This window comes from Cervus canadensis, chromosome 8 (genome assembly GCF_019320065.1).
Source record: "Cervus canadensis isolate Bull #8, Minnesota chromosome 8, ASM1932006v1, whole genome shotgun sequence".
Taxonomy (NCBI): domain Eukaryota; kingdom Metazoa; phylum Chordata; class Mammalia; order Artiodactyla; family Cervidae; genus Cervus; species Cervus canadensis.
The window spans coordinates 33,740,380-33,754,009 of NC_057393.1; the positions used below are offsets into that span (position 1 = coordinate 33,740,380).

The window sequence follows — 13,630 nt, forward strand, 5'->3', positions numbered from 1 at the left end:
ACAACATCTAAAACTCAGTTTCTTCATCTATAAAGCAGATAATGCGAACTACCTGACCACCAGGTTAGTGAGAAGTTTCAATGAGATGTGCCAGAAATATCCACCATGGGGCCTGGCCTCTGGTGGTGCTCTGTAAATGCTACCTACTACAGATTTCAGCATGCATGAAGTGCTCCACACCCATTACTTCCAAGTACTAGGAGCTCTGTAGAGTGGCAGCATGTAGACAAATGTCATGGAGAAGATTTTGCTCTAACTTACTGTATGCTTCTATATTTCCCAGCACTGTAGCTTAAGTTCAGCCAACCAGCACAGTTGATTACCTTTCTGATAGAGTGGTAGTCTCTTTGTGGAATAATCATCTTGGGCTCCCCCAGGTGGTAAAGTGGTAAAGAACTCGATGCAGGAGACCTAAGAGACATGGGTTTGATCCCTGAGTTGGGAAGATCCCCTGGAGGAGGGCACTGCAACCCACTTCAGTATTCTTGCCTGGAGAATCCCATGGACAGAGGAGCCTGGCGGGCTACAGTCCATGGGGTCACAAAGAAAGGACTCAGCATGCAGGCAACCGACATAGTAAGCCCAGGATATTAGTTTTTCGTAATTGTTTTCTCAGGCAATCCCCCCATAAACTCATGAGGCAAATTTCTAAACTGGTATAGTAGAAATAAGGGAGTACATTCATTGCTTTTTGTTCCAGTGATTCCAGAGGGATCTATATTAGCCCCGACTCATTGGAGCTGGGTCAGAAGAAAATCTCCTTCATGAAGGTGGCTGCTTGCTCCTCTCACTAAACTTGTCCACAGCCCACAGACTGTGGCTCTGGGCTCTGGATAGTCCACTCTCTTCTGGTGGCTATAATTACTCCTCTGGTTTCTCATTAGGTCCAGCATCTAGGCCTTTGAAGACTAAAACTTAGGGAGCCTTCTGGCCAGGATCCCCTTTCAAAAATGATTCCATCGGGTTTCTCAGAATTATATATTTAGTGAACATTGGGGTAACCAGGTTGGGGCATCTCAGACACGAAGAATCTGAGTCAGCCTACATCCTCCCCACCTATATAAAAACCACATACTAAAATCTCCTCTACATCATTTCCAGTTAGAGTTTAACCTTCATCATTTGGAGAAAAATTTTCTTATACTTAACTTTTTATTTTGCAGTAATTATAGATGCACACTGCAGTTATAGGGAACAAAACAGAGAGATCTTATATACCCTTCAGCCAGTTTCCGTCATTGGTAACATCCTGAAAATTAGAATGTTGGGGTTAGTCACATCAGTGAAGCTTAAAGAGTGAACATGCTCTGTGGTCTCAGGGAAGGGCAAAATTTACGTAGAAGAGACTCAATCAGCTGGTCACTTGCCCAGGCTGCAATTCGGGGAAGGAAGCCACCACCCCTGCCCGTCCATGGCTCCTGGTCCCTGCCCTTGTCTGTCTTCCTCTCACCCACAGGGAACTGTGGGAGCCTCCCATCCCCGGGCAGGTGATGGGCCACCTGGAGGAGTGGTTTTAACCAAGCTGGGAGTAGAAGTTTAGTTTCCACACTCTGTCTGTGTTGATGCTAGAGGTTACTGGGGGCTGTTCATTGTTGCTGGAGTGGGAGTTGTGGCTACCCACATGGCCTCCAGAGAGACTCTTGGCGGGTGAGTGGTGGCCTATTCACTGCTGGGTGGTAGTGAAAGTTATGGCTGTCCACTAGGCTGTCTTCGTTCAGCTGGGGAGGGATGACATATGAGCTTCCTAGTGGTCATTCTCCAATACCCCAGTGGGGGGTGGTTGGTGCATCTCATTTCAGCCCAGTGAGGGTGGAAGTCTAGACTCTGCACTGACCTTTTTTTTCTTCGTTTGCTCAGAAAAAAGTGGTTAATTGTTTCTGAGCCTTGCACCATCCTGGCTGTCGCCTTCTCCATCATTTTGTTGGAGAGGGCACGCTTTTCTGGGGACTTCTCTTATCTGAGCTGTTGCCCTTTCTGGGTTGCTGCCTTATTTAGCTCCACACCTGAAATATATGAAGCAAAAAGAAAACCCTGGGGACTCATCACTGTCACTCCTCAGGTCCCAGGGTCTCTGGCTGGCCTGCCTTCTCCTGTCCCCCTTTCTGCATCTTATGTTCATCTTATGTTTGATGTCCAGGTGTTTAAATGTACTTAGTGGAAAGAATAGGGACACTTATGTCTACTCCCATCTTCCCCAGTGGGAAAATAATTTTTATTTTTTATTTATTTTTAAAGATTTTTTTTTTTTAATGTGGACCCAGTTTTTTAAGTCTTTAGTGAATTTTGTTACCAAAATTCTGTTTTATGTTTTGGTTTTTCGGCCAAGGCATGTGGGATTTTAGTTCACTGACCAGGAATGGAACCTGCACACCCTGAATTGGGAAGTGAAGTCTTAACCACTGGACTGCCAGGGATGTCCTGGAAAATTATTTTTATGAAGAGAATATCTTCTCTTTCTGGATTCATCTTATAATTTAAGTCATCTCTCTTTTTGTCCCAAATTTGTCACACAAACAGGCAGTTTTAGTGTAGAACCAAAGTTGACTTACCATGTGAGAAAAATGATGCCGTTAAGGTTATAGCAGCAGTGGGATTTTTTTCTTATGGCTTCTTTGTTTTAGTTGAGATTTATATACAGATTATGAAGTTGTGCTGCAGGTGAAGGTGCAAAAAAAAAATCAGTCTTTTATGTCCACTGTGGTCACTTTGCTATTTTGGTGGAGTCGTCTCTCCTCCCAGGGTTACTGTCCCCTAACCATAGGTGTGCTTTTTCTTTGTTCTCCTTGACCTTCCGACCTTCATCCCAGCTGCTCTTTTGACTGGAACAGGCTTGTGTATTCTCTTTAAGGTCTGCAGGCTTAGCCTCTGAAATCCTCCTCTTGAAACAAACCCAAAGGGAGTTTTTTCCTGATGTTCGAAAGACCACTGGCCTTAAACGGCTGTGTCAGCTACCTCATCAGGCAGAGAGTGCCTGGCTTGGGATATTGCTGGGGAGACAGGTCCTATGGTCAGGGCCTAAGAGACTGGAAGAAAATATTAAACACTGAGGGAACTGGTGGTATACATTCAGCATCAAGTCTGACAGGGAGAAACAAGAAGCAAGAAATATGAAGAGAGTAATGGATAGTTACTCTGAAGGAGTTAAATTGATTAAATTCTTGTATTTTGTTTTTAAAATTGTAAAGACTGAATTTAGAAGACTGCACGTACTTTTAATGACCCACCCTCACAAGTTTTTTTCCTGGTAACTCTAGTCATATACCTGATATTTTTTGAAAACTTATCACTTTAGAATTCTTCCTTTCAATGCTGTTACTATACATAAAGAATGAGAATGCTTTTTTTTAGGACTCCATTACTCATGCATATTTTTGTCCTAGAATTTTTTTAAAAAAAGATATTGTGATGTCATTTGTCCACATCTGATAGTCTAATGTCTAAGACTTGGGTCTTAGGATATTATTTTTTAATTAGGCAAATCATAGCTTCAAACAAGGCGATGGATATTGAAAGTGCTTTATAAATTGTCAAGTGGTAGAAAGGTATTGTCATATTCAAGAAGAAACATTAAGTTGTTTTCTTTTATTTAATCACAGAAATATTTTCCAAGACAGTTTGCTGGAAGAATATGTGATGACCTTGTAGTTTGGGGTCTGTCATTTTTAGCGGTCCCTTGGTGGCTTCCAGACATAACAACATACACCAAAGAAGGGGAAAAATTCTCCCCAAGAACATTCCACGGTCTGATCTTGATTTTAAAATAGTTCTAAGTGTAACAAAAAAAAGCATTTGTCAAAATAACATAATTCATTTAGTACAGGGCAAGCTCAGAACTCAAGACCCAAAGAAGGAGTCTGGCGTGTAACTCAAATGATAGGGCTGAAAAGGTGGGCCAGAGGAAGACCATGGCCCTTGGTGACTGTCACTCCTCAGAGTGGCCCATCACCTGCTGGGGGAGATGGAAGAGAGAGACAAGTGCAGGGGCCACCCACTGTGGGTGGACAGAGGTGGTGGCCAGCCCCTCCTGCACCCACGGCCAGCACAGGTGACCCGCTGATGCGTCTCTCTCCATTACATGCTGACCTTCCCCGAGAGCAGCAGAGCAGTTGTCACTCTTGGAGGGCTCTGTCCTCAACTGTGAGAACCTGGCTGTGTAGTCAAAGCAAAAACCCGGAATTTCACTGACATGAGTGACCTTGTGACTTGAGGCACATTTAAAATGGAATGTAAACTAACTATACAATGGGTGGGGTTATAAATTGCATCGCCATCTGGTATTTCCTCTTTGGCTCCCCCAGGCACACTGTCCCTCTTCCCCAGCGGGTGGCGGCTTCTGAAAAAGCAGCTGAGGCTCTGAGGCTGCAGGTGATCAGGACCCAGGAACCCGGTTTGCCCATTTCCCTTGCACAGCCTTGAGGGGTTCCCTGTGACCCCACAGGAGCAGAGACAGGGTGCAGTGAGGAGGAGAGAGGGACTTGATCTACTTCCCTAATTCCTGCCAAGCTCTGACCCTGTGCCAGGCACTGTTCTGGGGCAGGACCCACAGTGATGGAAAAGACAGGCCATAGCCCAGCCCTCATGGGGCTTGCTTTGCAGGGAGAGATAGACAATAAAGAAATAAGTATAATTCATGGTAAAAGAGTTAGAAACATGTGGAGAAAGATGGAGCAGAGCAAGAGGCGGAGTGATGTGGATGGGGTGGACTGTTTTAAACTGAGGGTCGGGGACCCCTCTGAGGAGGGCCATCTGAGCAGAGACCTGAATGAAGCGTGGAGGCCGCAGGGCCATGCGGGGAGGGATCATTCCAGGCAGAGGGAGTAGGATGTGCAAAGGGTCTGAGGCTGGTGTGTCCTAGAAACCCCATGAAGGCTTGTCTGCCTGGAGTAAGCAGAGGGTACCAAGCGATGTGCTTGGAGGGGAGCAGAGCCACATCTTTTATGGCCTTTGTACTTTTTGTAGCAAATATTTACTCCAAAGAAGATGAATTTGGTTAAGCTTGTGTTTTTGTTATTAAAACTGTAAATATTTGGTTCTGAGTCAGATGAGAACACTTTGAGCCACATCACGACATAGTCTGATTCTTATGTTTAAAATCTCTCTCTGGCCTCCGGTCAGAGGAAAGACAGTTCCAGGGGCTGAGAGTGGCGGCCAGAGGACAAGTTAGGAAGCTGGTTAGCTGAGCTGTTAATGGATGGCATGGCTAGGGCAGGCAGTGGAGGGGGTGGGACTCAGGACAGACTTCAAAGGTAAAGCTCACTGGAGTCTGCCTCCCTTTCACTCTCCTCCGTCCCTCAGACCAGGCAGCAGCACTGCCTCCCCTGGAAAATGGGCTCTGGAGGAAAGAGGCCCGACTTTGCCTGTCTCATCCTGTCCTGGGGAGCCCAGAGGGACAAGGGGAGGTGTGGACAGCAAGGCCTGGTTTGCCCCATCCCTAGGCTCAAGCTGAGGCCTCTGTCACCCCCCCCCCCGCCCCCACCATCTCCCTTACATGGAGCAGCACTGTATTTTTTACAGAGTACTTACCTAGAGATTGCCATAGTGAAGTTAAGCCAGACAAGAGCGAATATCATGTGATATCACTTATATGTGATTCTAAAAAAAAAAAATGGTACAGATGAACTTATTTACAAAACAGAAACTGAGTCATAGGTGTAGAAAACAAGCTTATAGTTACCAGAGGGAAAAGGCGGGGGTTTGGGGGTGGGAGAAAGGATAAATTGGGAGTTCGGGATTGACATATACATACTACTGTATATAAAATAGATAACTGATAAGGACTTACTGTATAGTACAGGGAACTTTACTCAATACTCTGTAATGGCCTATATGGGAAAACAATCTAAAAAAGACTGGATATATGTATATGTATAATTGATTCACTCTATCCCTGAAACTAACACAACTGTACTCCAATAAAAAAACAAAGTACTTACCTTTCTCATCCTTGCCACCAACCCTGTGAACTGGACAAGGCATACACTGTTACCTCTGTATGGTAGATAAAGAGACCAGAGCTCCTTGCCCTGAGAATGAGAGTTTATAGAGACAGAGACAGCACTTTGATATCATCAGGAAACACTGATTTCTGCTCTGGGGAAAGAATGAGGCCTGGACTAAGGGGACCCAGCTGAGTTTTCAGTGCTCAGTTGTGGTTGACATTTTCCCTCTTCTAAATTTTCTTTTGACATAATATTGTTGATATAATTTTGAAAGAAGCATAGCATTCCCGTTCCATGGGATTAGGCCAAAGAGTAATTGAATCACCCAAACTAGCCTCTTACTGACTTGAAGCAGCAACCGACCCTGCCTACAGACACCTCACTGTATCATCAGGGGGTCCATGGCTGCATCAGGAGCTGGCTTCATCCATTGGGATAATTTCTCTTCACTCTTTGACACAGGGGTATCTTTGCTTGGAAGGGGGTGCCTGGTGGATTTTTTTCCCCTAACTTCTGATGTGTCCTAATGAACTTGCAAACATTCTTTACAGCTTAGACCATTCTCAGCTCCCAAGCGGACTCGTCATCGACAAAGAATCTGAAGTTTACAAGATGCTTCAGGAGAAGCAGGAGTTAAATGAGCCTCCGAAACAGTCCACTTCGTTCCTGGTTTTGCAGGAAATCCTGGAGTCTGAGGAGAAAGGTAATCAGGTGTGTGTGTGTGTGTGTGTGTGTGTGTCCTGGAGTCTGAGGAGAAAGGTAATCAGGTGTGTGTGTGTGTGTGTGTGTGTCCTGGAGTCTGAGGAGAAAGGTAATCAGGGGTGTGTGTGTGTGTGTGTGTGTCCTGGAGTCTGAGGAGAAAGGTAATCAGGTGTGTGTGTGTGTGTGTGTGTGTGTGTCCTGGAGTCTGAGGAGAAAGGTAATCAGGGGTGTGTGTGTGTGTGTGTGTGTGTGTGTGTGTGTGTCCTGGAGTCTGAGGGAAAGGTAATCAGGGGTGTGTGTGTGTTGGTGTGTGTCCTGGATCTTGAGGAGAAAGGTAATGCAAGGTGTGTGTGTGTGGTGTGTGTGTGTGTGTTGTGTGTGTGGTGTGTCCTGGAGTCTGAGGAGAAAGGTAATCAGGTGTGTGTGTGTGTGTGTTGGTGGTGTGTGTGTGTGTGTGTCCTGGAGTCTGAGGAGAAAGGTAACTGCAGGTGTTGTGTGTGTGTGTGTGTGTGTGTGTGTGTGTGTGTGTGTCCTGGAGTCTGAGGAGAAAGGTAATCAGGTGTGTGTGTGTGTGTGTGTCCTGGAGTCTGAGGAGAAAGGTAATCAGGTGTGTGTGTGTGTGTGTCCTGGAGTCTGAGGAGAAAGGTAATCAGGGGTGGGTGGGTGTGTGTGTGTGTGTGTGGTCAGAAGCTGTTGTCTGAGGCCTGGGCTGAGGGGTAGTTGTTGCTGAAACACAGGTGAACACAGCCTGAGCAGTGGAGAGAGCACAGTGTGCTTTGGAAGGCCAGCCTCTTAAATGCTAAAAGCTCTTTAAAAAAAAAGGGGGGGGGTACTGAATGAGCTCTCAGCCACACCTACTTAGCTGTTTCCTGTCACAGGCACTGAGGGAGACTGAGGGCAGGGGTGAACTTGACAGTTGTGGCGTTCTGTGGGGCTGTCTGTTGGCCACTAGTTTTGTTTCAGCCCACATATCATGCTTCTGTGGTGGTTGGCACGTGTGAGTGGGTGAAGGTCGTGGGCTGTGACAGCTGAGTGAATGAATCAGCAGCACAGGGAAGCCAGGCTCTGGGCTTTACTCGGGCCGTGCAGTTGTTCTTGCTCTAGGGTGGATGCTATAGGTGGATGACCCCTCTGAAGGCCCCCAGTGTGGCCACATACCCCGGAATTGACCTTAGGCAACCCTTTAAACCTTTCTAGACTTGTTTGCTTATCTGTCAATTGGGATAAAAATCCTTTCCTCTTAAGATTGGTGTGAGGATCAAATTACACAAAACACCCATCGTTGTGACTGGTGCACACAGTAGGTGCTTCATAACTGTGATGATGTTTGAAACCTCATCGAGAGGTTCCGGGCCAGCCTTAGCTTGTCCACATGTGAGATCCGATGCTCGAGGCACCCAGGGCTACCCGTGTGGCTCTGCAGGTCTCAGGAGATAGTCTTTGCCCTGTATACATCAGACACTGTTTCTTATGATAATTTTCAAGCGGATGGCAGCAAGCTGTCTCAGCTTTGTGGCAACAACAGTGAGAAATTTCTGGCAGACGGGGGTGCTGTAGAAGGGAGGCTTTTCCTCCTTCTCAAAAAGGTGACCTGTGAGCCACAGCCGTCAGGCTTACCCACCTCCCAGGTGGTCATTCATAAGCATGTCTGATTCTCTCTGTCAAACTAGCTACCAGTGATGTCTGGAGAGTTGGGGTTTGCAGCCCTCCTGGGCCCCAGCCCTCCATACTCTGCACTGTCCTTTTCCCTGAGGCTTACTGGAGTCCTGCCTCCCAGCGTGCCTGCCTGTGAAGAGAGAGTTGGTAGGGACATGTGGTGGTTCTGTGAGATCCACTTCAGCCAGGCTCCAGAGGGGCTGGCTCTGCCTGGGGCAGCCAGTGAGGGTCAGAACTGAGCTCCTTCTGGAAGAGTCCCCTTCCTCCTGAAAGTCCCCAACTGCAGAGTTGGCTACCTAGGAGTCCTTCCTGAGCTGAAAGTCCCCTACTGAACACACCCAGCACCCAGGCTTCCTCCCCACTTGGGTGGGTTCCTTAGAGAAATTGGCAATTTAGAGGCACAGGAAGTTAGGAAAATTCTTCTTTTATGCTGGAAGGATATTATCCCTACCAGCACTATCTCCCTTTGCTTGGAGTACCTGTGCAGTTTGGAAGGAATGAGTAGTATACTGTATATTAAGTTCCAGTCTTAGCCCAACTGACTGATGTCTTGGGGTCCAACCCTAGAGGATGATGGTTTTTCAAAACATGTGAGAAATCACAAGTCTACTCTGAATAAATGGGTGTAAAACCCTTTATTTAAGAAAGGAAATGTCAATCTGTTCCAAAGTAGAACATATACCTTGCAGGGCTCAGCTTGCTGAATGCCCTCAGGTCACAGAGGTCACAGAGAAGGACCTGAAGCCCAGGATCACTGAACTGTCGTGAGGTGGCAGTTCCCTGCTCATCAGTATCTAGATCCCTTCCATCCTGTATTCTGCCTGCCAAGTCAGTGGTCTCCATTCTCAAGGCTACCTCCTGGTGCTAGTTGGCAGCTGGTGCTCCAGCCATCATGCCTACTTCCAGGCACCAGGAAGGCTAACTGAGGACTCCATCTTCCAGATGAACCAGCTTTCTTTTTCCCAGAAGTCCCACATGACTATTCCATTTATATTTTGACCAGAATTTACTCACACAGCCCTATCTAGTTACAAGAGAGTTTGAGAATTATAGTTTTTCTCCCCTGGGTTGGAAGACTGGATATCTTCTTATGCCAAATAAAATAAAAATTTTGCTAAAAATGAAAAGGGAGATAGATCTCATGGTCTGTCCTTTATCTCTTAATATGCACTTGCATTAAATTTTCACAAAAGAAATAACATAAGTTCCAATCCAGACATCTACCATGTGCAGAAGGCTCTCACGTGAGGGAGCTCAAATGCCTGTTTTCATTTGAGATATAATGGTCAAAGCTCAGGGCAGTGGCTGGTGTATGGTAAAAGCACTCGGTGAGGGCTGCTGTCATTTGGGAAGGCCTGTGGTTCATGAAGCAGCAGCACTGGTGTCCAGGATCTGTCCATGACTCACCACGAGACCTCGAGGGAGTGGCTCATCTCTCTAAGTCCTATTCTCTGCACATGTCCAGTGAGGCTAATAATGGCTACTTCACAGGTGGTTTAAAGCCTGGAGGGAAAATGACATGTGCAAAGTGCCAGGCACACAGTCAGTGAGGCCCCGGTGGGAGGTTTGGCTCTAGCAGATGGAAAAAGTGAAAGTGTTACTTGCTCAGTCGTGTCCGACTTTTTGTGACCCCATGGACTGTAACCCACCAGGCTCCTCTGTCCATGGAATCTCTGGGCAAGAATATTGGAGTGGGTTGCCATTCCCTCCTCCAGGGCATCTTCCCAACCCAGGGATTGAACCTGGGTCTCCCGAATTGAAGGTGGATTCCTTACCATCTGAGCCACCAGGCTGCAGCAGGGCTTGGTGATAAATCTCCAGACTCAATGTGGGTCTTCTCATTTGGGGTGAAATTTAGCCTCTGGACTGGGAGAAAGGGTCCAGGGAGAAGGAGTCTTTTTTTTTTTTTTAATTGCGGTGACATTTATCTAATACAGGACTTCCCAGGTGCAGTCAGCTGGAGGCTTGCTCAGAAGGTATCTAGGCTCATTTTGGCAGGTGCCCAGGGTTTCGGGAGAGTCCTTAGGTGGTCTGCGGTTCAGATCATGGAGGACCACCAGGTGTGAGGTTAAGGACCATGAATTTGATTCTGTAGGCAGTGTGGAGCCCTCCAGTGTTGTTGAACAGTGAAGTGGACAGAAAAAAGATGTGGAATTTTCTTTGCATTTGCAGTGTTGGCTGACTAGGTAAGAGAAGAAAATCAAGCCAGCAGGTGGTGCTGCAGGGCTGCATAAGGCCCAGCAATATCAGCATTAGGCAGCACACAGCCTTCTCTACTCACACTGTGCCCAGCTCCATCAGTTCACTTCTCTCTGTTCCAAAAAGAGATGTGGGTTCTCCTACCAAGTGGGGCTCATGTGTCGTGTTACTTCTCTCTTCCTGCACTTCCTACCTTTCCTGGTAATTTTTCTGTGAAAAGCAGTCCATCACATAAGAGACCCTGACCTCATAGGTTTGGCTCCCTTAGAACTACCGATTTTCTCTCCAAACTGTTCAGGTTTGCAAAGATGCCATTTCCTTGTCTTCACAGCAGGTAGACAGCCGAGCTGGTTCCAGCCAGAAAGTGAGGGAGCTTGTTTGGGACACTCAAGAGTCATGAGGCTTGGAGAAGGAAATGGCAACCCATTCCAGTACTCTTGCCTGGAAAATCCTATGGGAGAAGCCTGGTAGGCTACAGTCCGTGGGGTCACAAAGAGTCGGACACGAATATATAACACGATGCATAGTATAATATTATATTATATATTAATATATAGCTGAATCACTTTGCTTTATACCTGAAACTAATACAACATTGTAAATGAACAATACTTTAATAAAAAATAGAAAAAGAAAAAAAAAACAAAAAAGAGTCATGAGGCTGCCCAGCCAGGCCCCTCTGAGATCCCTTCAGGCAGGGCCAGAATTAGGATAAGATGAGGGAGGCATTTGCTTTGGGTAAAGAATTTAAGTTGGCACCCCAAAACTCGATAATCAAGACAGAAATAATACTTGAGTGCAATATTTTTTAAAAATAAAGATTAATACAAAAAGAAAAAAAGATTCTATAATGAACAAAGCTGGGACTGTGACCAAGAAAGGCAGAAAGGTTCGGAAAGGCAAGATGATACCTTGGGCTGTGCATGTGTGTATGCTCAATTGCTTCAGTCATGTTTGACTCTTTGCAACCCTATGGACTATAGCCCACCATTCTTTTCTGCTAAGCCTGTGGTAGGCTCTGTGGAGTGTTGAAAAAAATATATGAAACAGAGCTCTGGTGCTCCAGTAATTTGTAGTCCAGACAGAGATGTGTAAATAGCTGACAAACATAACAATACTCACTGGGCCAACATCACAGGAAAAAAAAAGTGATGTGGAAACACAGCCAGCCAAATATATAGCAATAATAGTAATATTAGTAGCTTACCATTATTATTCACAGCTACCTACACAGGTGATGAACTGGGCTGTAGGCAGAGCTCTAGAAACTAGGAGCTGATTTTGCACACAGAAAGCTGACTACAGGAAGGCTGCTACTGTCTCTGCTCTGCGGCAGGTGGTTTTTATCTGACTTCTTCTAGCATTCTGTACTATAATGATTTTGTTGTCCTTGTTATGTGGGTTTCTTTTGGCATCTGACTACGCTGCCATTTGATTTTCATGTGTTTTAAATTTTTTCCATCTATGTAAGGTATTTTTAAGTCCCATATCAATGTTTGTATGTATTTAATCAGCATGTAATGTAATTTGTCTTGAGGGCTGACCATATATGCCAGGAAGGGCTACATGTGTCTTTTTCGATCATTTTGTTCCACTCTGAAGGGGAAACGTTCTGCTATTTTATAGCAAAGGAAACTGTGGGAAGAGAAGTTAAGTAACTTGCCCAGGATCACACAGCAGTCAAGTCTGTTTGATTCTGGTGCCCATGACCTTGCTGGAACATACATATAAGTGATTCTGAAAGAGCTAGATGCTTATACAGTCCTGCCCTTCCTGGCTAACCCAAGCATTTTCCTCCTTTTAGGAGATCCCAACAAGCCCTCAGGTTTCAGAAGTGTTAAGGCTCCGGTCACCAAAGTGGCTGCATCAATTGGAAATGCCCAGAAGCTGCCCATGTGTGACAAATGTGGCACTGGCATTGTGTGAGTATCTGCCTTCCCCAGGCATCGGTGGCCCTGCAGGTTGTGTAAACCATGAAAATGTGGAAAGTGCTTCATGCTGCCCATTGTGGGCGTGATGGAGAAAAAAATCCTGCCTGGAAGATGGAGCAGAGAGGCGAGGTTGGTCTTGTGTCTCAGAGCCAGGTGGTGAAGGCTTTCCTTGTCTGTGAAACCCTTAGGGTATGAACATGTAAAGCCAGAAAAAGCAGGGCTACTCTTACTCTGTTGAAGTGGGAGGGACTTCCGGAAGTCTTCAAGGGGAATGTCTCTGGCCTCCAGGCAGGAGAAGCCCCTTTAAGACTGGAGGCCAGTGGGGAGGCTCTGATCTGCCCTTTGAGGGGCCCCTTGGGAGGAGCCCCGGCCTGTCACCTTAAGGTGCTCATCACTAATGGAGCACCTCTCCTCCTTCCCCTCCTGCAGCGGCGTGTTCGTGAAGCTACGGGAACGTCACCGCCACCCCGAGTGTTACGTGTGCACCGACTGTGGCACCAACCTGAAACAGAAGGGCCATTTCTTCGTGGAGGATCAGATCTACTGTGAAAAGCATGCCCGGGAGCGGGTCACTCCTCCGGAGGGCTATGACGTGATCACGGTGTTCCCCAAATGAGCGGGCAGCTCTGCGCCCAGAGCTGCTCTCCACGCAGCCTCTGCTGAATTTTGTCCTCTGAAAGCTCTGGCCTCTCTCTTCTTCCGAGTTCTCACTTATTTTGGTTTTGTCACTGCTCATTCAGCATCACGTCCCCTTTGCTAATGACTCACGCTGGCTTTGTGATGCCTGCTTTTATAATAAATGGAAAATGGCCTTGTTCGGTGTCCCTTTGCCAGCGTCACTGTGTCTTCTCTTTCCCTTCATTCATCTCTGCTGCAAGTGGACATCAGCCAAATTCAAACCAAACTGAATTTAATATGTCTGACGATGATTTCATTTTTACTCAATAAATTAATAGACTTAAAGGCAGTGTGGTGTCTCTTTACCATGTGACCACGTGTCCTCTTTCTTATCTCAAGCCAGACAAGATTTCTGAGGCCTTTCCTCTTGTTTTGGGGTTTCCACTCCTTTGAGATTTGCAGGCCTTTTCCTCCAGGTGTGAGAACACTGGCATTTGAAACAGCTAAGTTCTTTTTTTGGCCCTGCCACAGAGCATTCAGGATCTTAGTTCCCAACCAGGGATGGAATCCAGGTTTTGGCAGTGA

The 13,630-nt window shown here is 46.4% G+C and overlaps 1 protein-coding gene across 1 annotated transcript in view; it reads left to right on the plus strand.

Annotated features, from left to right (window-relative positions):
• The window catches only part of PDLIM1 (PDZ and LIM domain 1), a 39,402-nt gene extending 26,012 nt beyond the window's left edge, over nucleotides 1–13,390 (plus strand). The window contains exons 5-7 of the mRNA XM_043475923.1: nucleotides 6,491–6,642; nucleotides 12,301–12,418; nucleotides 12,857–13,390. Of these exons, the coding sequence (XP_043331858.1) occupies nucleotides 6,491–6,642; nucleotides 12,301–12,418; nucleotides 12,857–13,043 (457 nt within the window). The 3' untranslated portion in view covers nucleotides 13,044–13,390. The remainder of the gene's footprint in view (nucleotides 1–6,490; nucleotides 6,643–12,300; nucleotides 12,419–12,856) is intronic.
• The last annotated feature ends 240 nt before the right edge of the window (nucleotides 13,391–13,630 follow it).